The sequence below is a fragment of the Castanea sativa genome, chromosome 11 (genome assembly GCF_040712315.1).
Source record: "Castanea sativa cultivar Marrone di Chiusa Pesio chromosome 11, ASM4071231v1".
Classification (NCBI taxonomy): Eukaryota; Viridiplantae; Streptophyta; class Magnoliopsida; order Fagales; family Fagaceae; genus Castanea; species Castanea sativa.
This window is the reverse complement of record NC_134023.1, coordinates 17,109,418-17,132,688: the sequence shown is the minus strand read 5'-3', so window position 1 is coordinate 17,132,688 and position 23,271 is coordinate 17,109,418. Positions and strand designations below refer to the sequence as shown.

The following is a 23,271-nucleotide window of genomic DNA, read 5'->3' as shown; positions in this document are numbered from 1 at the left end:
CAAATTTGGCAAAACCGAAAATTTTAGTTCGGCCAAAAAAATAAAAACTCTTCAACCCAACCGAAACTGACCAATTACACCTCTTTACTCTTTCTTCTCTCTAATTTATTTCAATGGTTCTGCTTTACTTATAATTTACGGCACATTAAAAAAAATTAGAAGACTTTTTACGGCACAATAATGTTTCTATTAATTTGAGTTTTTTAGAATATTCTAGCTAGTAGCTATCATAGTATTAATCTACTGTTAGAGGATGTATTTACTTGGTTAGAAATGAGACCAAATTTAATGTAATATGTACAACTTGTATTATTGCGCTTCAACTGCACATTCTAATCTGTACACACGTAGACTTCTTCTATAGCTAACCTAAGATTAATCCTGCGCATTCTAACCTGTACACAGCTAGACTTGGTGCAGTTTTTGAAGATTTAAATGCAGCAGGCATTGGCGTCGTGGTTCGTAATTATTTAGGAGAAGTAGTGGCAGCTTTATCTGAGATTATCCCTATCTCCTCTTTTTGTGGTCGCTCTTGAAACCATTGCAGCAAGAAGGGTTGTTCAGGAATTGGATTTGCATAGTTTAGTGTTCGAGGGTGATTCAGAGATCTCCATTTCTAACATTAGGGACCATGTTTCTCCCATCTGCTTGTGATCATCTGATAAAAGACATTTTGTCTTAAGCTAGTTCTCTTCAGAACTATTTTTTCTCTCATATATTTCAACAAGGCAACGTTTTGGCACATGCATTAACCAAGAAAGCAACAAGATTTTGTTTTCCTATTTTAGTCTGAATGGGGTCTATTCCTCCTAACATTTATAAGATGATTGTTTTTAGTTTTTCATCTATCAAATAAATTTGGCTCTACTCAAGCTTCTTTCTCAACACCAAAAAAAAAAAAAGACTTCTTTTGTGGCTAACCTAAGATTAATTTATATGAAAATCTCATAATGCATTTATTATAACATAGTATTCGTTATAGTAAAGTCTTAACTACTTAGGAGAAAATTTCGCAATTCTCTCCTATCTCCATCCCTTTATCAATCTCATTAACAATTCTAACACAGATATATTTTATCTAAGGATAAATAAAATCTACCTACATTAGAGCCTACTCGTTTATAACTTCAAGTTTAACATATAAGTATAACAACAATAGTGATTAAATTTATCAATCCCTTTTTTACTTTAATTTTTAGAATTAGTGGTAAGTTTTCATTCATGAGAATAATAAAGAGAGATTATTCTATTTCTTAGGGGAGAGACCTTGAGGAAACCCTAATTAATGTGTTAATATAATATTTAGGGATGCCCACTTAACCTAATTATGTTATGTTAACCACTAAATTAAATCATTAGTATCTAAAATGAGACTAATTGCTGCATTGGAAATATCACATCGGTAAGATATGATATTGAGAATGAGTCTATCACTTGTTTCGCGACACTAACTGCCGCATACAATTTTGGTGTTGACGTGTGAGTGTATTCCTTTATCTCATCATCTTTCCCTTGTATATGTGTGTATGTGTGTGTTTCTCAAAAAAATAAATAAATAAATGAGACTTCATTACTTAATCCGTCACACCACTCACACGTCAAAATTACAACACTACAGAATTCTTTCTTTGCTTTTTGCTTCTTTTTTCTTTTATAATTACTCGGTGTGGTAAATTCTTTTAATTCTCAATGATAATTTAATCACAGTACAACTGTTAGAAATGTTTTTTTTTTTTTTTTTGCTGAGAACAACTGGTTAGAAATGTTATTAACAAAAATACCCCCAGAGCATATATTTTTTAGTATTATTGCTTTCCCAAAGAGAGGACAGGCAACCACAGAAGTGGGCAAACAATCAATTGCCACGCAACTGTGTAGTAAGATATTCTGCTATACACAGGTTGCAGGAAACTTTCTTCCATTAAAGAATGGTGTTAGGTTGACCCAACAGTGGTGGGAGAGAGAAAAGAGAAATGCATGGAAGGTGTCAGGTTGACCAAAGTGGGCATTACATGTTTAAGAAAATTTAAACAAATAAACACAAAAATTAAAAAAATCGAAGAATACAAAAACCAAAGAGAATACAGAGAATAGAAGATGGGTAGGGTGGTTCCAAAGATTTGAAGGCCGCAGACACAGGGCTTTAATATTTAGCCGCGTTTGTATTGGGCACTGTGTGTGTGGGCAATAAGATATATAGATTATATACATAGAGAGAAGACAACAGCTAAAAGAAGCAACGGCTAGTCGGCTATAGCTACAATGTACGCAAGCAGTGAGTTGGTGATGACTTTCATTCTACGTTTCTAATCATTCACCTAATTCCTCTACCTCGTTAAATTACTTCTGTTTTTTAGTGCAAGTAAATCTACAAAGTTACATTATTTTCACCAAAATGCAGTGTTCGATGTTTTAGATGAGCATTGGCTTATTGGTTGAGATGGAATGAGAATTAGGTGCATGGAATATTACTATATTGCGAGATTGTTAGATAGTAAAGAGACAGAACATTTAAATAGACATGTTGATCATTATATCTACAATATTAACTACTACTGTGTAATGATTCAGTTAAAAAAAAACCTAGTTTGTGATAAGAGCAATAGTAGTTGGAGGACATAGGATACTCTTAGGGAATACATAGGAATTGGGAAAGATGAACTTCTTCGTAATTGGAATAACATTCTGAGCACATAGGATCCGCTTGAAGAGTACAGCTAAGAGTACTGCAGTGAAGATGATCCCAATTAATCCTTCACCAATAAATTCTAAGAACTTGGATAGAGTGAACCAAGAAAAACGTACATATATAGGATAAAACATTTATAGAAAATAAAGTAAAACAAAATAAAGGGAAAATACCAAAATTTAACCTAATCTCTTCTTCTTCACGGGTTTGATACTATAACTTTTGTTCAATGCATTTGAGTATTAGACATGACACGAATAGGACTTGTGTCTAAAATTAATCACGTATTAATCTCATGTCTTATCTAATATTCCAACTCACTAGATGAAGGCCTCTTTAATCCCTTCTTTCATATCTTTTTTATATTTTATCAAAGTCAATGAATCACATCAGATGGCTTTATATTTGAACCAACCTCCTTAGTCCATATGCATGAGAATAATCAAATAGATTATACTCAGATTGATTGTACCCGGTTTAATTTCTTTTTCTTTTTCCCTACTATTTTGTCGGTATAATACATCCAACTTTATTATATCAATATTGGCAGGATAGTGCCCCAACACCCACATTGTATTTCTCTGCCTTTGGATGGTTTTAAGATTTCTTGTTTCTAAAAGTAAGAAACAAGTACCTCTTTCATGTGCTTTTGATTTAAATTTAACTATATACACTCCATAAACATGCTTCAAAAATTAACAAATATAATAGACACATTACAATCCCTAACTAAAGGATATATATGAAGTATGGTTCAATCAATAATCGTATATACATTTAATGAGCTAGAAACAGTGTTTGGATAACCCTTTGAGTGAAAAGATAACTAAATCAAGAAATAGGTAAACACTTATTAATCGACCATAATCTTGATTATATATATATATATAAGTTGTGACAAAAAATAAATATGAAAGAAACTAAACCGAAAGTTACAGCACATGCAGCCGACTTACACATTTTGTATATTATATTTGTTGTAAGTGAAATTAAATAAAGCGAGAACCTTCTCAATCAAAATAAAGATTTATATATATAATAAAAAGTTATAAACATAACTCCAAAAAAAAAAAGTTATAAACAATTAAACATAAATATGTTTTGTCAAAGCATAGGATTTCTTCATTGGGTAATAAAATGGGAGATGGGGGACCCATGCGGATAGATGGGCCAATATGAACTCTTCATACTTTGGGCTGGGACCCACGTTTGGAGGGATACGGATGCTGTCTGCCACGTGGTCAACACAGGCCCAACATTGTCGCTTACACCAAGTGAATAATTCAAATTCATTTATGAGTCTTAACTCTTAACAGAAATCTTAAAATGAAAATTACTATAATACTGAATTAAGCACTGTACATCATCGTCCTTTTTTTTGTTCTTTGTAATATAATTCAGCAAATCATTAATGCATTCACCTTCCAAACTGCTGAAGTATTCATCAATCATCAATAATGGAGGCACAAAGAAAAATTATGAACCTGTCCTTTCCCTAGTAATCAGGGAGAGATAGAGCTATGGCCATTGGTGGGTCCTGCTTTCACCTTTGGACTTTGAGTCAACAGCATAATATCAATACGGTCACATGAGAATATCATCCTAAATTATGAGATTTTTTTACTTTTTACGCGAAACTAGGAAATGTGTTAGAGCAATCCTATCATCCCTTCTAAAAAATTTAGGTGTTGTTTAGTAAAGTAGTTTAAAATGAAATTTTTGTAATTTTTTGAAATATGTGTAGGTAAAAATATGTGTAATGTTATTTAAAATGTAAAAATATTAATTTAAAATGGTATAACAAACATGCCCTTATTTAGCATTTATTATTTCAAAACTCAATTTTATAATATATAACACACTACTTTACAATACAACATATATCAAAATTTCTACTTTTTTACCATTTTTTTAAATATTGTTTCTTTATTATTTTTCAATAATTTTTTATTTTTCCACTCTCTCCTCTCTCTCTCTTTCTCACAGCACCACCGACACTACACTACCAATAATCACCACAAAACCCACCACCCATACCACAACCACCACTAACAAAAAAAGAAAAAAAAATCACAGCAAAAAGAAACCTCCAGATCCACATCCACCCACAACCACCACATCCACTCACCACCACCAACCACAGTAGAGAAAGAAAAAAAAACTTCACCATCGCCACCGCCAATAGACCCATCACGCCGATCCAAAACCCACGGGACACAAACACCACTTCCCTCCCTATCATCATCTTCTTCCACAACACAGCTTGACGTCCTCCTTCGCACCTGTAAATCAAATCAAGACCCAAAATCCCAAAACCAAATTGAACTTGCAAGATCGGAGCCTAATCGGAACCAAGAAGAACCAGAAAAAAAAAAAAAAGTAACCTCCATCACCACCACCAGACCACAGCCATCGACTCCCACAATTGCCGGAGCACACTCATCGGTGCAGCATAGAGAGAAGAGAGAAGAAAGAAGTGATAGAGAAAAGAAAAAGATAGAGCAGAGAGAGAGAGCCATTGAGTGAATAAAAAAGTACTTTTCTTTTACAATTTCAGCTACAATGCGATCTCAAATATGAGATTGTACTGTAGATGAATCTTAAAAATTTTAAGATTTAGCAGTTTTAATGTAGGGGTGTTTTTTATCTCAAAAATGCTATAAAAAAAAATTTAGCATTTGAGAGTGTTGATGAGGATGCTCTTAAGGTGTATAATATAAAATGTGATAACTTCAATTTCTTTCTTTCTTTCTTTTCCAAAAATTACTCACATTAGGTAAGTAAATATATGTGCATTGTTGTTACAATAACTGCATATATTTATACTAACACTATTTATTTATATGCATTGTTGTTACAATAAATATATATGCATTTTACATTTAATTATTATTCTTTTTTTACGTATCTCAAGTATGAAGAAAGAAATTAAATGACTGTTGTATGTGAAGAAAGATAAATAATTAAAAATTTTGATATTTTAATGAAGGGTCATGCTAACGAATGCTCTTAGGAAAGTTTTAACACCACTTTTATGGGAAATGAAAAAAGCTGTCAAAACATTAATTGCTTTACTTCATTTTTCTATAAAAACTTTCTTGAAATGGAATATTAACCAATACTTTAAGGGCATTCGTTAGCATTTCCCTTTAATGAAATATAGTATAAAATAGTATAATGTAGGGTGTTTTGAAATGTGAGTAAATAAATAGAAAAAATAGGTTTTTATGCTAAAATAAACAAAAAAATATTTGCACAAGTTAGTGCGAATGCTCCAAGAATAAATAAATTTGTAAATGCTAAGAATTTTATTGTTCAATTGGCATATCTTAGTATTTCCAACAAAAATGCCAAGGTTTTAATCCCTCTTCTCACAACTATTAAATTATCAATTAAAAAAAATCTTGCAAATAATACTATGTTGTCTAATTGATTATTAAATTTGACAATCACATTACCTTTTGTTAGAATGTGGGTGAAGCTTGGCCAACCAAATCACTTATTGTGAGTCGGCTACAAAACGGATGTAATTAAACCCTCGTTGTGTAACTAATGTAAAACAAAGAAATCTCTCCGCCACTCTCATACTCTATGAGTCACTTTAGCAAGGTTCTTAGGTCAAGGATTTTGTTTGCCTTGCTAGCAAGCACCACCATCACCAACATATATTTGCATCTTGTCGGTATGAATTATAACGCGGAAAAGTAATTATAACGCGGAAAAGTCATATAAGTAGGGAATAGATGAAATATCCTTTAAGATCCAATATTCCATACATTTTTTCCTCCCAAATGAACTAATAAGGTTTTTTGACAAATATTGTTTTTAGATGTTGACATGAGTGCCGATTTGGTCCTTAGACTACCGATTTGAATAATTAACCCTTGGACATTGATTTTATTACAAATCAAATCATCAACCTATCTACTACTAACATTTTTCAATAAAGCCTAAGATATTTTGTCACATGATGTGCAGATTATGATAAAAGGGAGTTCAAAATTAATGAGTCTATTGACGATATGACATATACCATTTATAAATCATGTGATATATAATATTCTAAAATTTTTTTAAAAAATTAAATAGAATGCCTAATTTGTCATAAACCTAATATTTAGGGATTCATTTTTCAAATAAGACAACCCAAGTACCAAATTGACACTCATGTCAAAGTACAAAGGATAATATTTGTAAAAATCGTTAAAATCTAATAAACTTTGAGATTGACATTAACTTTAAATTTAACTATGAAGTTCTAATTACATTCATTTGCTTTGTAGTCTCAAATGTTTACAATACGAATCCTTTATGAGTCCTTCATAATTAAAAATTACTTAAATTTATGCAAATTATTAGAATTATTTTTAAGAACAAATTGGTGTACAAATATCTTGAGTGCGAAAGTATAGAAAATGGCTTACTCAATAATCATGCATTTTTTTAATCTTAAAAATCTACTAAAAAATTACACTCTAATTAAGATGTTATCTTCACTAAAATACGGTTATATGAAAGGCCTTTCAATGCCAAATTGGTCACTGAGTGGTACATAAGTAGCTTATCATTACTTGGTGCATTATTAAAATTGAAAATTTAGAGTCTTATATGTTTAATGTAAAATCAAAATCAAACTCAAGTGTTTTTTTTTTAGAAAGAAACTCTTTTAAGTGTTTAGTACTAGATACTACTTACAATTTCAATTCTTCTGTTCTTTCAATGCTAGAAATTTGAAAAAAAAAAATTTAAATTAAATTCCACCCTAAACCATGTGTGTTTTGTCAAAGTAAAGACCACAACTCATTGTGGAAGTGAGTTATCATAGACTAAGAACAACTCTTTCTCTTTCAAATTACAGTTCAAAGGAACTGAACATTAATCATTATGCCAATCACCCTATGAGATTTGAAAATAAAAAAGCTCTCCATCAAGGTTTTCAGACCCGGACCGAACTCAGAGGTCGGACCGTGAAAATCGAGAACCGGATGGAAATCTGGGTTTCTAAGCATAAAAAACCGTGCATATCTGGCAATTCTGTGAATTCTTAAAACCGGGATTGAACCCCTAAAACCCGGGTTAGACCGCACGGTCCAACCCCTTAGCAATTTTAAAAAAAAATAAAAACAACTTAACACAATTTTATTCTACTTAATTAAATTATCCATCTCTTACAAGGAATAAAACAAAATTATAATTAAAATCCTTCAAAGATATTCAACTTTACTTCAAAAATTAATCATAAATTTTAATGTTTCCATGGTTATTATTTTATTTCATTAACTTTCTTATTTAATTATTAAATATATGCTTGAAAATCATTAAATTTTCCTCACATATATAGATATATTAGTCAATTTTGCTAATGTTATAAATTTAATATCTATATTTAGGCTTTAACTAATTATTAAATTAATTATAACGTCATTACGATCCGACCCCGATTCGACCTCAAAAGCCTCAAACCTCTCCCTTTTACAGTTCAATGAACGGTTTGGGTCTGAAAACCTTGCTCTTCATAACAATTGTGAATATTTAAATAAGCATATTTTAAGTACTATCTGTGTATATCTGAGAGCATTTTATGTAATGCAACTTACCAAAGTCCAATGGAGAATAGACCAGTCTAATGGTCATTCAAAAATTGAGTTTTCATTTAACCTCTGTTTGGATAGCAACCACATTTCTGCATTTCACGTTTTCCTTTTTTTTTTTTTTTTTTTTTGAGAAGAGCATTTATGCTTTTCTAGTAAGTCCCGTCCATAGTTCACAAGACCTACAAACTTCTTTTTTTAACGAAACTTTCATTAAAAATGAGTCTCACGGCACTATTCACACATTTAAAAATTATTTTACTATAGTGTTTTCAATTTTTAGCAAAATAAACGGTATCCAAACGCACACTTAGTCGCCAATTATGCCATGTGCCACCAACTTCGGTTCATTTAATCTCCATGTTCTAAAATAGGGATTCAGACAAGACATTGTATATGATAAACATCCAATTGAGTTTCACATGTATTGCATCTGTAAGATTTAAAATAGTACTACCCTACTCAAGCATATGTAATGTTTCTCTCACATAGCCGATTGAAGGATCGTCTTGTTAGAGTCAAATATTGGAAGGGAGGGGGAGGGGGGGGGGACATTTTTTGGACTTTAATGCTTTACATCTCATGACAGGAGCCTCATAGCTCGATTGATTGCCACTTTCTAATGTTTCCAACAAAAACATCAAATTCAAATCTACCCTACCCAACTATCGAATTATTAAAATAAAATAAAAAAATACTTTACGAGTCTGTTTAAAATCCACTTATTTTGCTAAAATTGAAGAAAAAAAATGCTAAAAGTACTATAATTAAAAATAAAAGTTAACTAAAATAATACAATAATACCCATAAATAAAACAAAAAAGTGCACTAAGCCCATTAATAGTAAAATAAATTAACAAAAATAATTTTTGCCAAAAAGATACATATATACATCCATTCCTTTAATTTTATATATTAAGTTGTATATCCCTATTGTGGGGAGTAAAAGGACCCAAGTGGGCATATGGACCTTTGGGCTGTAACATGGAGGGCCGACCTGCTCCAGGATTAAACTCTATGAGTTGGCCCATACGCCGAAGGTCCGAGGATGCAGCCGAGGGAGAGTTTCACCTCGGACAGATCTTAGAGAACTCAAGATTTCATTATAAAGGTCAAGGCACAACTCTGGAAAGACTAGTGGTTAAAAGGGGACATCTTGAATCTTCTAGATGCATTAGTATTAAAGAAAATATCAAGGGTAAAGGCTGCCACCTCCGCATTAAAGGCTCTGCACCTACCTCCCTGGCCGCATTAATGGGGAGGTGACCCCTGAACAGTGAAGTGGAAACTTCTAGTCATTGTTCAAAAAGTATCAAGGAAGGAAGTATAAAAGGGGGGTAAAGGCCAAAGAATGGGGGCGGTAGCTAGAAAAGAAAGTGAGAAATTGTAATCTTTAAGGAAGAAAGAGAAATAATAAAGAAGTAGTCCTCGGCTAGAGTCCGAGGAGATTCGTTGCAATTATTGTTCGTTATTTACCTGTATTTGTTTATAAAAGTCTGATATCGAGCTCCCAGTACTTCTAACCTAGGTTTCAAGCCCACACTCTACAAATTTTATTGTTTAAGGCTCATTGGGCCTAAGCCTGTGATTGTCTTTGGGTCCAGGTGCTATTGTGTACTTATACCTATCACATGTATAACATACATATGATCAATCTCTTGCAAAAAGCCGCCATTTTTTCTAAAAATGCAATCCTCGTGCAAAGAAATGAGATTTGACAAATGTTTTCATTCTTGTATTGTAATTTGTTCCAAGTTCAAATTTGATTATAAAAATGCGATCCGTGGCATATAACCTCTATTGCCATTTTATTAGAAAAATAAATAAATATACAATGGTTCTATCTTTCTCAGGATCGAGACAATGAATAGTACCTTTCCATATATTAGACCTGAAAGCTAACATACATAAGTTTTTAGAGACAATAGAAGGTGCACGCATGTTCTACAATATATAAGAAAAGGATTGAATACAAGGCAGATATCCTTCTTTTTCTCCCTCCTCTTCAAGATACAATGTACCCATCAACTTATACGTGTTAGTTAGCTAATGTATTATAATGGACAATAATACTTAAATTCTTACATATGTCATCCATGTCTTGTCAAAGTTTAATCAGCTCGTACACAGTCACATGCATCAACTTCCCTTGTTTAACATTATTAGAAAACCATAATCATTAAGTTAGATCCTATATATTATTTAGTCGGAGAGAGAGAGAGAGAGAGAATCAATACATGGAAGTATGGAACCAACACCACAAAATGCGACAAAGCCCTCAATTGAAGAAGAAAAATAAGAAGATGCCCATGTTAAAACCCTTTATAAAAAAGAGGATGAGAGTTTCTATAATACAGTTTGGTGTTGGTTATGGGGCTCCGTTTTTCTGCAACTACAGCAACTCCACCAAATTGGTTGATCAAAGTATGAAAAGACAATCAATTAATTATTAGTAGAAGATGCTCAAAGGTGTAATTAATGTTAGGGTGAGGTTAGAGATAGTCCAATGATATCATAGAATCTGATTCTCCAACTTGGCTATAGTTATTTCAGTTACAACCTCCCATATCTACAGTAAACGACAGTCCTACAATTTCATGACATTCCACCTGATATATGCCATTATGTATACTTCATCGTCATGATAGTTATTTAATCATAGCTCATAGCTGTGTTAGAGTCTTTTACAAATTCGGTTCTCCAGACGCATATAAGAAACTTGAAATCAAATTCTACTTATATCAAGATAAAAGTATCTATCTCTCTCCTTGTTTGTGCAGACTGTAACTTCAATTAATGAGCCTCCAATATTCAAACTAATACGTGGTATCTAAAGGAAAAAAAAAAAAGGAAAACTACAAGTGGAGATGGAGTCAAGAAATAACATCCATGATTTGATAACGAATCCATGAATTCAAAAGCCCATAGGACACATAAAATGAAATCTCTCTTCAAATGGCGTTTGACAATCTTACTATAAGAGCTGGGAGTACAGTTTTGACTTGCTTAAAAATGATGGGGAAACAAACAAAGCAAAAATTCAAGATTGAATTTGATGCTATCTTATACCACATTTGCAGAGCACTAATTTATAACCGACTACAAGCAGGATACAAGTTTTTTACGATATTGGGTATTAAATAACGAAAAAATGTTGGAATAATTTGCTTTAAGCACTTGAAAAGGAACTGTTATGTCATGTTCATGTCAGGCCAACATATCATTAATTAGGCTTCTTGTTTTGTTTCTGTTTTTTTACTAAGGTACTGTCAGTTCGAGTAGTCTAAATATAAAAACAAGCAAAATTACGAGAAAGAGAATGAAATTCCAACACATATGCCGCCGACTAACATGATTTCCTTACCTTATAATATAATTCATACAACAACTCATAATGAGTAATACATGCAGTCAGTATCCACCAGGTTCTTGCATGTACATACTAATCTCCCGTGCTTCACATTCCCAAAAGATGGTAGGACTAGAACAAAATTCTCCATAACCTTCCAAGAACTAGGGTATGGAGTGCAGAGGACAAGAGGCCTTGACAAAAAGCACGTAAATAATATATACCAGAAAGTGTTACAGATGACCCAGCTGTATTTACAAACCACCAATACACTTCCGTTTCACCAGCCAAAAATCTACATCAACGAAGTTGAACCTACTTTGAATCTTTGGAAACAGAAACTGACGTCGTCTCAGGCCTGAAAATCAAATATTAACACAATTGGTTATTTCAGTAGATATCCAAAAACGAGCATGATGAAATACTTTCAAGCAACATTTCAACACAATTGACATGTGGCATTTCACTTCATTTTTGCAATAATATTCTAATTATAGAAAAAACAATTTAAAAGCTTGTCTTTCTTTGTCAAATACAAATAGATGAAGAAAGTTGACAAGCTTGTTTTCATCACAAAATTTGTTGATCAACCAAGAAGATGATCCCAGCAATTGTAAGACACAATATCATGTCATGCAAATATATTTATTTGTATGTCAAGGATAGAGAGAACAAGAATGAAATACAGAAAGGTCATAATAGATAACAAAGGTATTACATGGGCATAAATATCCTTCAAAGAATTTGGAATGCAAATTTATTTGCAGATAAATTGTCTGATGCCAAATGCCAACTACATATGAATCCAAAAAAAAAATCCCAAAAAGATTGATAGGCTCCTAAATAAGGAGAGATGCATTAAAAAAACAAGACAAATTATGCTAAGGTTCATAAAAGGATTGAAAGGAAGGTATAAAAAATAAGAATTGAAATGGAGCATAATTAAACCAAAAAATATGATAGAAATGGCTAAAAATAATTAATGGAAAGCAGTATAACAGATTGCTATGTACAGCCACATTAATGAAATCATGGCTGGTCAGTAATACGGATAGAAACCAGAAGAGTTAATTAAAAGAAGATGGCTACAGGTTGAAGCATTAAGAAAATTAGGCTCACAAACACACAGTAACTTAAGAGATGTCCACTAAAAGACATTTCAGGACCATTTTTCCTTTAGGCTATCCTAAAAAAGCTTTATATACTATATATGAATTTATGGTAGATGACTAACCTTAGTTTCTGCTCCAAACATCCTACAACGTGTCTCATAGCATAAATAGTCATTTTCTTCACCTGCTTCAAGCAAGACAACAATCAAAAACCACAATACACAAAATTTATACTTCAGTGTCTAATAAAACTATTTCACATTATATAATTACCACATGCATACCACAATGTCCTAGGCATTGAACACATGCAATTCTCCTACAATTTATATTCATTGGGCACAAGAGAAAAGCAATATGGTAGGTGCCAGTGAATTGAGCACATAAAACATTTGTATATAAACCAGTTCGGGTAGAATCAATAGCAGTGGAGTGCAAAAGGTGGGTTTTCCTGGTGCAATACACCAATGGTTAGATCACAATGAGGGAAAGCAGAATCCAATATAGGTAGCAAATTTTTGCTTGGGCAAAGAGGGGGAAATTGCAACAGCATCAATAGGGATCTGGAAACAGTAATCAAGCAGTATTAATTATGTTTTTAAATAACACTTACCAAAAACATATTTGATATTTTATTAAAAACATGTATTTATGACAACCTCCATGACAATACCGCTACAAAGAAAACTCACATTGACACCAGCAAATCACTGAGGTGCAGGTATGAAAAGGTATAATGCGTAACAAATAAGAACTATAATAATGAAAAGCAACATAGTTCACAGCATTACTCATGAGCTGCTCAACCACCACTTGCACCATTGTACAAGAAACACAAGTGGAAACATCCTAATAACATGGGGAAAAAAATCTTATAAACATTTATGGTCATATCAAACAGATAAATTCAATTATATACCTCTAACTTGTCCTCCTTTGCCCTATGATTCTGGGGAAGTGTACGGAATTCATCAGTCAAACGGATGCACTCACCAACATTTTCAGGTGAGACAAAATCGAGTGCAACCTTTATGCAAGACTGAATGGAAAAGAGAAAAAATTCATTAAAAATATATAATTATTTATATGTATAGGGAAACAAATCTATAAATAGAAATCAATTTCATATATTACAATCAACACCAAATTTAAAATGGAAGTCATGAGGCACATAAGCTAATCAATTAGAGATCTAAGTGTGTGTTTGGATGGGGTGATTTGTGAGGAGGCGGAAAATAGAGAGGGGGTAATTCAAATGGTAAGCTTGTTTGGTTGGGACTTGGTACGGGGTGCAGGGTGATTTTTGGGATGTTTTCTTGTCTCCCTAACTTGGAGAGAAAATGGGGGAGGGAGAGGGGCTTAGATGGGAATTTACCCATCTGCTCCTCTCCTCTCCTCCCTCCACGTTAGTTTTTCTTTTCTTTTTTTCTTTTTTCTTTCAGTTTCAATCTAATGTTTAGTGTTTATTTTCTAAACATTTTTTTTTGGCTTATAAACTATTAAATTAATTCTTTATGTAATTAAGGGTATGAGAGTAAATTTATGCAAACTCCATTTTCTATCCTCTCATTTTTCTTCAAAACCAAACAAAATAGTTTTCCATCCCCCACTTTTCCAACCCCCAACCAAACACACATGAGGGAAACCTAAATATTTTTTATCCTACCAAACAGAAAAAATGATATGCTATTCAACAATCACATAACCAATGGACTAATGACACTCTGCAGGACAGGATAACTTATAAATGACATGAATACAACCATGACATGGAGATATCATTCTAGTATTTAAAGGCCACAATGTCAATGATAAGTGAAATATTAATTGCCCACATCCTAGTCAAACCGTAAAAGAGCATCACTAGAATAAGAGGCATGCAAGCAGAAGGGTGGACCACTAAAGACTAGAATGATTGATAAACCAACCTGTTTCCAAAATTTCTCGTATTTAAGAAAACATACACCCTATGTTGCCAGCAGGGAATCCATGAAAGGTGAATAACAAATCACTGGTGCAATATGTAAACTATCCTATTTTTATATGCTAAACCGCAGGGGGAGTGAAATAAACACCAAGGGCAATTTACTTTACCTTTAAATTTCTTACTTGATGAGGACAGCCAGCAGGAATGAAGACAGCATCTCCAAGATTTTGGACAAATGTCCACGGTTCAATTCCTATAATATAGCATAGAACCATAAAAGTATGCCCAAGAACAGTTGATCATCTTATGACAAAAAGGAATACAGCATTCAATCCAACTAGCGCCGTTAATATATAAGAAACTGACCATATTCCTCCTTGAGCTTTCTTTTGTGCTCCAAAGTCAGATAAAATGTTTGATCATGTATAGGGTGAACAACCTACACAACCAAAAGATATGATAAACAACAGAAACATGCCAAGTATTAACAAGAGTAAAAAAATATAATAAAACACACACACCAGCAATTATGCAGATTATAAACCACAGTTAATGAATTCAATATGCTACATTCCAATCAAAGACTACTTCATTCACCTTGCTTTGCCCAGCTGGTACAAAGCCAGTCAGGCCTATATCCTGCATTTTGTCACTCAATTTGGATTTCCCATGGTTCTCTTCATACAACAAGATTATAGCAATTTTAAAGATTTTTTTGGAATAAAGCAAAGATAAATATGTGTTTCGAAAAGGAGAGCAGTAGGCATTTCAAGATGACTAGGTTTAAATCTTAACCATCACGTCTTAATTACTAAAACAACTTTGCCAGACACTTAGCAATTCCATTGAGAGGTGTCACATTGATTGACCAAAAGAATATAGTACTCTTTAAGTAATTTATCACCACCATTATAGACAGAAAGTATAATGATAATAGTTAATCAACAAAATGAAGAAATTAGTATCCAATTGAAATTGAGAGACAATTACCTGCTGCAATGGACAACAATGGATGTGCCTAAATTCCCGGAAGTGCTTATTAAGATATTCCTGCAGCTTCGGAACATCTTGTCTCCGGAAAATGTCCCAGATGGCACCACCCTGAGAAGCTTCTAACCTGTCCAACTTATTTCCAGAAATTGTAGTATCACTCCCACCACTGTTTTCTTGGTCCACTTTTGCCTCTTCATTCTTTTCCAGCTCTGATCCACTTGAAAAGTCTTTCCCATTCAACCTTGACTCACCACGATCACCATTAAGTTCAACAATAGGATCAGCCCGTTCAACAGTTATACCAGTGTTTTGATCCCCAGATCCACTACTAATATTTTTATCATCAGCAGTAACTTTACAAGACTCAGCAGATACATTAGTCTCAACCTTTTCATCCACAACTTGAAAATCTCCAAATAATTCCCTTTGGTCTTGCTCAAAGTGCCTCTTTTTCAAATTTTCTATACTCTCAAGGCTCTCCTTTTTAAGTGGCACTTCAGCAGTATGTGTCAAAATATTTACCTAATTCAGTGAATTAAAAATAAAGAAAATTAGATCATCAAACAGAAGTTAAGTGTCAGCTATATTTGTGGATTAATATACGTAAGCAGTTCATTATTTGACAAAAAAGGGGAAGAAATTGCAGAAAAAAAAAATCCAAAGTGTTAAATATAAATACAAGAGCAATCAGACAGACAAAATATGATCATAGAATATCATCCCCACACTGCTGCAAGAATTAGAGTCACTTTTTACTTCAACATTAGTCAATACCATACAAGATGCATAGGATAGGGAGCAGGTAGAAGACATGACTAAATGATGTTTACCAAGAAAATTAAATCAACTTTTAATGAAAACAGACAGTCCGTGCCCTCAAAATCAGGAACCCTCATTTGTCACAATTGCATTATGACAATTGGACCAAGATGAATCAAAGCACCAAAAGCAATTATTTTTATTCATTTCAAGTAAGAGTAACAAAAAGAGTGAAAATAAAACCAGGTGTGACAACATCATGCTTATCTAAAATGGGTTTGGACTTGATTTAGATTCCAACTAAACCACACATAGACATACACATCTAAGATAAAATCAAACACCTGACACAATCAACTTTGAAAATTCGTTGGAATTTATATAACAAACTTGATCAAGAGACTAAATGATGTGCAACATAAAATTTGGTCAATTATGGCATCGGACTCAAATCTGTAAAATGTGCGATTAGCAGTTATTGACAGACGCAGTGTTTACACCATGCCAATCCTTACCCAACTCATCTGGCCCTCACACTTCAACCTATATAAACTCAAATAGGCATTTTCATGCAGTACCTCAACCAAGCAGAAGTTTTTCCATTGGCAAAAAAAAACAAGAAAAAAAAATGATTAGCAGGAGTCACAACAAGACCATACATACCGCATCAGACATGTCACAATGAAGTTTGGTGACAGAGTCCCCACGGCCAAGCTCCTGAGTAGCACCATACGCAATATACGTCTTGGGACCCATATCTGGCTTGAGAGATTCATCAGGCAACCGGACAGCAATGTTTAGAACACCCTTGCGTGGATGTGTATATTCCTTAAACGGCAAGCAACAGATAAACTCAGCACCATGACGTGGCAAGCGTTCCTCAAATAATGTAGATGGAGGCCAATCTTTTAGTTTCAGTATCACAGGCCACGAACAACGGTCATACCGACCCTCTGTATACCCAGTAAAGAACTCATGGATATTGACATCAGTCTGTATTTCATCACAATAGTTAGTATCACAAAGCAAAATCATCAAGGACCATTTCCATATCACTTTATTATACAGAGTAGACAAGCGGGAATTTTAACAAACAAATCCAAAAACACTTAAAAACAAGAAGGGAAAGGTAAAAAAAACAACTATGAATATAACAAAAATAAATAATAAAAAAACGTATTAACAATCATCGGAGTGAATAACAAAACACCAGAAAATGGACCTAAAATTTTTAATAAATAAACCAATTTCAGAATAAAAGGTAAAGATAAGAAGGCAGTCATCTCCCCTAAAAATCAAGTAGAGGGAGTACATACAGCTGCTAATTCTCAAGTGCAGAGTATTTAATGCACCAAATGTACGTAAATCACCCAAAATGCTAATCGTGAAAGTTGCAAGGCAGTATCTGCCTTTTTTTTTCTAACTTGGATTGAGTGTGATAATCTTACTAAACTCTATACTGGTTCTTCCACATCAAAAAAGTATTATCAGTACATACCAAAAGGTTGGAAATCAAATTAACATGTGTGTGCAAAACTAAAATAATACTTCCTGATAACAAAAGAATTGGAAAATTCCTGGAAAGGAAACCTTTCATTTAAAGAATTTTCGAAGACAATCTCATTAAAAATAATAAAGTAGAATAAATTAAGCACAAACATCAATACATTAATGCCAAAAAATTAAATGCCAAAAGGAAAGAATAATTAACACAAATAGAAAAGGATAAAATAAACTAACCTCACAACAATCCAAGCAATCAATGGCCTTAACTTCCAACAATCTATCGTGTTTGAGATGTTTCAATTGACGGACTGCACGCCACATGACAAATGGCTCCCAGCTTAAACCAGATGCAGATTCAAGTACATCACTCACAATCACGGGCTCAGCTCTACTCCAATGCCACTGGAAATGCTTCAAATCCTCATGTTGTATATCTTGGGCCCCCAGGCAATACAAATAGTTGTCATCAGAACCTTCTCGAGAAGCTGCTTTCCGTAACTTATTATTGCTCAAGTCCACTTCACCAACTGAATTGAAACACGGACAAAATTGCGTATGAGCAGCAGCCACATCCATTAAGTTGTAAGTTTTGGCAATTTCTTCCGCTTTTCTCACCAACTCTGAAACCGGAATTTCTGAGAACATAAGTTTCTTCTTCTTTTTTTCTGTTGATGAGTGTGAGAACATACATTTCAACTCAAGAATACCAAGACCACAACCACCAATGTCTTCAGGGGGGCAAGGTATGGTAGAATCTTCATTGGCTTTCCACTCAGATTTTGACTTTATATTATCCATTGAGCTAGTCTCAGTAGGTAATTTCACTTTTTCCCCCTCTCCACCATGCAAATAGTCAAATCCACGGTCAATATACTCAATAACCACTTCCTCCTCACCTCCCTGCAGATGTCCATCACGAATCTCCCGGCAACAGGTAAGACATAGATCAAACGAACATCTAGGACAGCTTCGGTGAAAATCAAAAATAGAAGTTCTGCAGATATCACTGCAAAAGAAAGAGATAACATAAAAACCTTCATCAAACAATGTTACCATTAGAAACAGTGTTTTCAGGAAAAGACCTTACCAGTACACACGCTCATCAATAGGGCAATCTGCTTTTTCAATCTTTAAGTCTGGAAGCAATAACCCTATCAAATGAACATCCATACAACCAAATCAAAATAGTACATCTGAACAATATTTTTTAATTAAGAGAACTAGGAAGTAACAATGAGGAATAATCAAAGTTAAGAGACTTAAAGAAAGGAAATTGTAGGTTATAACAGTCAGCAATTGCACAAGTCAAAACTACATCAGGCAGTAAAATTAACATTTTTTTTTGGGCCTTTTGCAATTATGAGACATCTTCCAATCCACACAAATACAGAAATCTGCCACGTCAAAGACTAAATATTAAAAGATGAAATACAGATGAGTTCCTAAGCTCATTTGACAGAGTAAAAGAAAATACCCTGTCTTTTAGCCTCTAAATTCTTCTCAACCATTTGCTCTTCACTAATCCGTTGCAAAAATGGAAGAAGTACTTGTAGCATATACTTATAGTGCTCAAACTCCTCATCTTCACTGATATCCAAGTCTAAATTCTTCAAATTCTGCAACAAGGCATAAATAACTTGTCAAACTTCTCATACATAATCTAAAGACGTTAAAGGGAATACCAATTATTCATGAGATATAGGAAAAGGAGAAACTGACTTTTACAGGTACATCCAAACGCAAGCACGCTTTGCAATTGCAATTTCCACGGCATACTGGACAAGCTTCCGCAATGTAATCCTCCTCAATATTAGGATACCTACACAACACAACACAACACAAATACTTCAAATAACTTGCCAAAACAATAAATGCAATATAACAAGCAAAAGCTCCTATGCTTAAACATTTATTTTACAGCTTCAAGTATTTTGCAATGTTCCTTAACTCATATTTTAAGCCATAGAGGCCGAGGTTGCAATCCATCAAAAAAACATCTGTACCAGTTTGGATGATACATATTAAAAACATAAATAAGGATTCTTCAACAGCAAAGCTACATTAGTTTTTTATTGTAATGATGGATCCTTTAAAGTATTCAGAAAATCATGTACTCTATAGTCATATAAGATTCAAAATTATTATTTTGTAATTTAATCCTCATGAAATCATGTAATTTACAATGGTTTAGCTAATTTCAAGATTAAAAAGCAAAATTTTCTAGCAGAGAATTATACATCAAGATCACTTTTATTCAAAGTGCCAAGTCAGACGTAAGTAACACCAATAAATATCTATTTCCAACATAGTTCCATAACAAAGCTTCCATATAATAAATATTTATTTTTGGCTACATTACAAATTTCACCCTTTAACATAACATATTTTCAATTTGGTCATTTTATCTAGCTCCATCCAATCTCACTGAGACACCATTAATTATAGTTTTTTGAATCTCCAAAATGATTGCAAATTTAACAGGACAAAATGAATGGAAGCAGAAAGAAGACCTACGTTAGAAACAAAATGGAAGTTAATCTGGTAAAAATTTTCAAATGGGGGAAAATGAAACTTAAGAAACTAAATTGAAAATAAATCAAAGTTAAAAGGGAGTAGTTTGTAATTTGGCCTTTTGTTATATAAAAATTGACAACCAAGGAAACAGAAGAATTAAAACAAAACAAACTTATATTGTTTTTCTCGTAACTTGGACTCTGATAACAGGGGAAGACGCATTAAACAAACATTACAAAGAGCACAAAGTTATACAAAGGGGGTTCAGTCTATCCACCAATTAAATTTCCAAGAAGCACCAAAACAATGTCATGACATTCAATCTAAAATGACGTCGTCAGTGAGTTATATAAACCAACTTCACTAAGGCCTTCATCCATGGGTAGTTATTTATTTGGCAGTAATTAAGATTTACAGAAGAATTCTTGGGAGTTTTAACTCAATATACAAGTCTGATCATCACAACGCAGACACTTGTCAGTGACAAAATCAACTCTTTCAACTTAATGCTATTGATTGAATCTTGATGTACTTTTAAACAGCATGCCTTTCATTTCATGGGGGTATTTACTACCTTATTTTTTAACAGTCTTTAAAACCAGTACACTATTTTCATGGACAGAGCCCATGCCATGAATTATGGACCAACTAGTTTATGAAAATCATGCAACTCAGTTTATGCAACACACTTCACAGATATTCTTTTACTTTTCAGATCAATTATTAATTGCATTTTTAAGCCTCAATTGATCCCAAAAAAACATGTCACACACAAGGGATGAAAGTAACTCACATCCAGCAACCATATTTGGAGGGCAAGTTACACACACCCAGCATGTGTTCAACCCACAACATAATCCTCCAACTAGCTCTTGCAAAGGAGAAGATACCATTTGAGCTAGAGCTCATTGGCAACCGGCATCCTACAACTATAGAAATCTATCATTAAAAAGAAAGTGACCTTAGTCTCTTCATTTCAGAGTTAAGACTCTATTTTTCGAATTTGACAGTGCACAGGGTGTCGTGTTAAATTGACACTAATACACTTTTAGATTTGTTAAGAGTAATGACTAAGTGGTGAAATTCTCCCAATATAATTTCACAAACACCAATTAAATGAAAGGCTAAGTATGTCATCAGAAAACTAAATGTCAAATACAAGTTGGCATAGAAAGAAACTAACTTAAACACAAAAGGAAAATAAAAGAAACCCATACCAATTATCTAAGCAAGGTTTACAATAACGCTTCCTCTTACACTTCTTACACCGTACAACCCTGCCTTTATCATTCCTCTGACATTGATGGCACATCAAAGACACCTCTTCAATCCACTGCTCAACAATATCAATCAAATCAGTAATACACAACTAAACAAACCCAAATTAAACAATTATTTTATTGCTACACAAAGATTCGAACAAAGAATGTTACCTTTGGATCATGCTTATTGATCTTTTCAGCAGTATCCGGGTTTTGAATTTGAGTTCTCTTTTCTCTCAACGAATAGCCAGCACTCCTTTCAGCATATTCTTCATTCCCCTTCTCTTCTTCTACAGCCAAATCTTTCCTCGCACCACGCTTCTTCTTTGGCTTTTCCAATCCACCGTTTTCCTCTGCAGTTTTTTCAATCTTATTAGCATTCATTTGCTTCCTCTTCTTCCTCTTCCTTCCACGCTTACTCTTCACCGGAGAATCGTCATTATCGACTGCATAACTAACCTTCTTAATCCCGCCATTTCTCAACCTACTCTTCACTCCCTCAATCCCTTCCTCCTCCTCAACTGAACCATTCAAGACCTCTTCTTTCTTCTCTTCCTCTCCTCCTCCGTTCAATACGCCGCCATTGTGCTCCTCGTGATTTTCCAAAACATCTTCCTTTCCTTCCTTCACAACCTTCGGTTTCCTTCCGCGACGCCGTTTTGCATTCACAACCTCTCCCTTCTTTTCATCTTCGTTTCCTTCCTTCTGCTGATCGGCCAAAACAGGATGATTTTCCTTTTCCTCGGCGGAATCCCGCTTTCCGTTCTCCTCCACCTTTTTAGGCTTCCTTCCGCGACGCCGTTTTTCAACCACAGCCACTTCCTCCTCCTTTCTTTCCTCTCCGGCACCGCCCGAAACGCCGCCGTTCTGCCGATCGGCCAAAACAGAATGATTTTCTTTTTCCAAAACCACTTCCTTCACAACCTTAGGCTTCCTCCCGCGACGCCGTTTCACATTCACAACAGCCTCTTCTTCTTCTTCTTCTTTCTTCTCTTCCTCAGCCAAAACGCCACGATTTTCCACTTTCTCTTCCTCTTTCTGATCATCAACCTTTTTTCCTCTACCGCGCTTCTTCTTCACAGGCTCAACTCCTTTCTCATTCTCAACAACACGCTTTCTTCCGCGCGCCATCACACACACACAGAATCGATCAGAGAGAGCAACAACAACAAAAAAGAGAGGGATTTTCAAATTTTCAAACACGAAGAAATTATAATAAAAAAACACTAAAAAAGGAAGTAGTGGAAGTAAATAGATTGGATTGAAGAGTGGGGAAAAACTCTTTGAGTATTTTATAGTGGGTGGGAAGGAAGTGGTTTAGGGAAGTGAAAACAGTGGGTGGAATAATTTTTGAATTAATGGCGCTAAGAATGGTAAACAAAAATTTTTAAACCTAGGGTTTTGTGGCCGGGAGAATGGAGTTTCAGTGGGATTTGCTTTTTTTAATTACTTCTGTGTGTACTATTAGTACTCACTACTCAAACTAGGCTCAATAGCCTAATACCCTATTTCTCGTAAGTTGGTCAGTCACCCAAACTCAACTAGTTTTGCCTTTCTGCTCCGCTTTAA

The 23,271-nt window shown here is 33.9% G+C and overlaps 1 protein-coding gene across 1 annotated transcript; it reads right to left on the bottom strand.

The window, feature by feature from the left end:
* Nucleotides 1-11,617: 11,617 nt before the first annotated feature.
* On the bottom strand, nt 11,618-23,271 carry LOC142615679 (lysine-specific demethylase JMJ29-like). The gene is made up of 13 exons (XM_075788438.1): nt 21,874-23,271; nt 21,658-21,773; nt 19,646-19,745; nt 19,401-19,542; nt 19,014-19,077; nt 18,161-18,932; nt 17,084-17,413; nt 15,659-16,183; nt 15,035-15,107; nt 14,836-14,921; nt 13,661-13,780; nt 12,864-12,925; nt 11,618-11,987 (listed from the first exon to the last, which is right to left on the bottom strand). Exons 1-13 carry the CDS (start codon nt 22,831-22,833, stop codon nt 11,945-11,947), a joined length of 3,393 nt encoding a protein of 1,130 aa, XP_075644553.1. The 5' UTR covers nt 22,834-23,271; the 3' UTR covers nt 11,618-11,944.